A 3,776-nucleotide genomic window follows, 5' to 3' on the forward strand; every position below is an offset into this window, starting at 1 on the left:
CGGTTTAAAGTAATACGCGAGTAGGTTAACAATATTAAATGGAGAAAAATAACTTGACATATCAAAATCACAATTTTTTTACATTAGTCCAATAAATATCTGCTTGTATTACTGTATACATATTTTATATGTATCGTATGATGTAGTACCAATAATATCAAGACAATATGTAAATTCGAATTGTTCAAAATTTTCTATCCGTGTCGCACTATATACAATACCAATCATGGCGTTCGGACAGGGAAGAAACTCTGCTATATTTGTGTTTGCAGTGGTTGTGGGCTGCTTTGCAATATTATATCCAAAAATATTTTATCCTATAATCAAGAGCACATTCTTCTCTAGTTCGAGAGACAAATACGGTATAGTGTTAAAGTATAATCTACAATAGTCAACTTCAACCATGCAATTTTCAAATGCTACGTAACATTGGCCATTGCCAATGATTGGCATTGCCATTGCAATGCTACTGCTAGTGCTAGGCCCAGAGCCGTTTACACAATTACAGACTCAGAGTCAGACTGAAACTGTCATTACTGATTACTCAATTTACTATACAGAGTACTGAGATATGAACTTGGCTCTATTTGTGTGGGACGGATTCACCTGATCTGAATCACTTGATACTGATCTGCCCAAACATTTGCTAACTTGTGTCCAGGTGGTGAATTATCCTTGTGGCCTATCACAGGATTATAACTAACAAGCAGTGATTGACTCAGTGGCAGCCCCCACCTTGAACCCCCAGTTGCACGAGTCCACCTCACCTGCAGCGTCAACAATTTTGTGATCCAGATCAGTAATCTGCCCAAACAGATGTATGCGATCAGTAGATCCACGTGATCTTGATCATATGATTTACCTAAACAAACACGTCCTAAGACTGGACAGCTAAACAAAATGCTGGATCAGGCGCGATACTAGTGGCGACCAACAACTGCCGTTGGGTCGCAAGCTGTAAACAGCAGCAGTATTGCAAACATAGAATGGCTCATCAGTTGTCTCCTATGAAAAGCGCGGGTCCGAGGTGTTCCAACTTCTGGGATTGCCATTTCAAAATTGAGTAATTTTGTCAAAAAATGTAGTTGATCATTCTTGAGGTTGTTAAATTTAAAGAAATTATTTATTAAATAAAGCACAATCTAGATAAATATAGCGAAATTTAGTGTCACCATATAGTAAAAATATTACTGACTACTGATTGTATAGGATAATTGATTACAATCAGATAATTGGTTTATCATCTTAGTGCATGCATGATCTTACTTTATCTGTCATGAAACTTAGAAATACTAGCCTTTTTCCAAAATAGATGTAGTAGCTTTTAAAGCAATTTCAAAAGTAATTGAATTAATGATGATCTGTAATATAACATTGACTTTTTGTTTTAGAGGATGAGTTTATTCCACCGTCGCACATGGGCAGAGGAAAACCCATACGGCGGGTTTCATCAGATGTACAGCGACCACCTATGCATGCAGATGGAGGCCTGGGCTCTAGGGTATAAGTAACAAACAATACATGTCTTATGTGTCTAAAATCTTTACCATGTAAAGTTGCAGTTTATGTTAGAAAAAAGACTGGTAATGTTCAGCATAATGAGGATTATTCTAGAGCTAACATGTGTGTCTTTATACAAAAGACCACCAAATGTATTTTTAGTGTGATGCTGAGTATGAGCTGTGATGCTGAGTGTGAGCTGTGATGCTGAGTGTGAGATGTGATGCTGAGTGTGAACTGTGATGCTGAGTATGAACTGTGATGCTGAGTGTGAGATGTGATGCTGAGTGTGAGCTGTGATGCTGAGTGTGAACTGTGATGCTGAGTATGAACTGTGATGCTGAGTGTGAGATGTGATGCTGAGTGTGAGATGTGATGCTGAGTGTGAGCTGTGATGCTGAGTGTGAGATGTGATACTGAGTGTGAGCTGTGATGCTGAGTGTGAGAATGCGATGCTAAGTGTGAGCAGTGATGCTGAGTGTGAGATGTCATGCTGAATGTGAGCTGTGATGCTGAGTGTGAGCTGTGATGCTGAGTGTGAGCAGTGATGCTGAGTGTGAGCTGTGATGCTGAGTGTCAGATGTGATGCAGTCACCATTGCACCGCTATTTCTGATTTTGTTAAAAATGTTGTGAGTCCTAAAACTTGCATCAACAGGTATACAGAGATATCTTTATCTTGTTGAGTGGACAAGTGATGATAGAGTCATCAGTTACTATTTTAATCTTATTAAAAGGGTCCACCATTGAATCCTGCGATGCGAGGTGCACAAGAGGCGAGGAAGCTACCTGAGAGCAGCAAGAGCAGCATGCACACCTACATGCCAGTCTGTGCAATAGGGGTCATCATATTCCTCTTATATACATTCTTTAAGGTACTGAAATCAATCCAAGTAGTCAGTAACTCTTTTAATAGAACATTCCCCCACAGCATGAATAAAGTGAAATTAACACTGTAACTTACACACGCACATTACTTTGTTTGGAATCCTATTCACACATTCTGGTGCATGTGCACTCTGTCTATATGCTGATTTACATCATTTCTAGTAAGATTATTAAGGCTTATTTTATTTGCTTTGGTTTATATCACTATGTAGGCATTCATGAAGAGAGAGCCTGATCCGCAGGAGGAGGAGATCATGCGCAACTACTACAAGAAGCTGCATTATAATGAGCGGGAGAAAAAGTTTGAGTATGATGACTTGGATGAATATGGACTTGATCCAGACTATGTCGACTTTATCAAAAAACGTAGAGCGGCTGGACAAAGAGGAGGTCAACGGGAAGATAAGTACATAGGTAAGGATAATAACGGGATATAAATATAGGTAAGGCCACAATTAACAAAAATATTTGTTTGCCCTCACCCGACCCAGGCTGAAAAGTTTGGGTAGATAGGTAGGCTTTTTTTCTTTTTCTTGAGGGGGTCTTTTTACAAATTCAGCATGGTGTCTACATGGAATCTTTGTTTTGCTTGGTACATATAATGTATTGCCTACAGATTTGTATAATGTGCAGTGATACAATTTGTAAAAAAAAAAGAGGATGGGAAAGATCAATGAAAAAGTTGAGTCAGCCGCTTTTTGGCGGGTCGGTCGGGTGAGGGCAAAGAAACAATATTTTTATTATGGCCTAAGGATATAAATCAACACACCTGATTTTGCCTTATTTCTAAATATACCTAGTTGGATCTTAAGATAAAAGTAGCATACCGGCCAGATATATGACATGAAACCAGTATGGAAATGAATCCATTATATATCAGTTGAGTGATTGGCAGGCACACATGAGATGGATGAACTGCAGAAGAGACTTGAAGAGACTGAGGGAGCAATGGACAAGATAATGACACAGATGAACATCCTCAGTGACAAGCTGGCAAACACTGGGGTTCTGCAAGATCTTGAACGGATCAGTAAGTATTCCAACAAAGTCGCCAAGTTTTTCTGCTGCAAAAAATAGCCTGAATGCACAGCTCATTTCTTGTGCAATCGCCTGTGCGTTTGCATGATACCAGGTGTATGTATTTGATACAAAAGATATTTTCATGCATACGTACCCTATTGTATACATTCTTTCAGGAGTAGATAATAGGGAAGGAGTGTGACATCAATAAACAAGGGAAATTCGTCATTTACTAGCCTTATAATACCTACGATTTACTACGCGTAACTCATCCAACTTGAGCTAAAATCGGACACAGTACATTCGCCTAGCATCGTGCGAACTCGTTTCCTCGTATTCCCCCGCGTTCCGGTGCTCCAGACTAAAACG

At 39.3% G+C, this 3,776-nt stretch overlaps 1 protein-coding gene across 1 annotated transcript in view; it reads left to right on the plus strand.

The window, feature by feature from the left end:
- The first annotated feature begins 226 nt into the window (after positions 1 to 226).
- Positions 227 to 3,776, plus strand: part of LOC106807705 (resistance to inhibitors of cholinesterase protein 3-like) — a 9,402-nt gene continuing 5,852 nt past the window's right edge. Inside the window, exons 1-5 of the mRNA XM_014810138.1 lie at positions 227 to 362; positions 1,392 to 1,501; positions 2,237 to 2,374; positions 2,600 to 2,801; positions 3,283 to 3,417. Of these exons, the coding sequence (XP_014665624.1) occupies positions 227 to 362; positions 1,392 to 1,501; positions 2,237 to 2,374; positions 2,600 to 2,801; positions 3,283 to 3,417 (721 nt within the window). The remainder of the gene's footprint in view (positions 363 to 1,391; positions 1,502 to 2,236; positions 2,375 to 2,599; positions 2,802 to 3,282; positions 3,418 to 3,776) is intronic.

Source organism: Priapulus caudatus, unplaced genomic scaffold (assembly GCF_000485595.1).
Source record: "Priapulus caudatus unplaced genomic scaffold, Priapulus_caudatus-5.0.1 Scaffold229, whole genome shotgun sequence".
Taxonomy (NCBI): domain Eukaryota; kingdom Metazoa; phylum Priapulida; class Priapulimorpha; order Priapulimorphida; family Priapulidae; genus Priapulus; species Priapulus caudatus.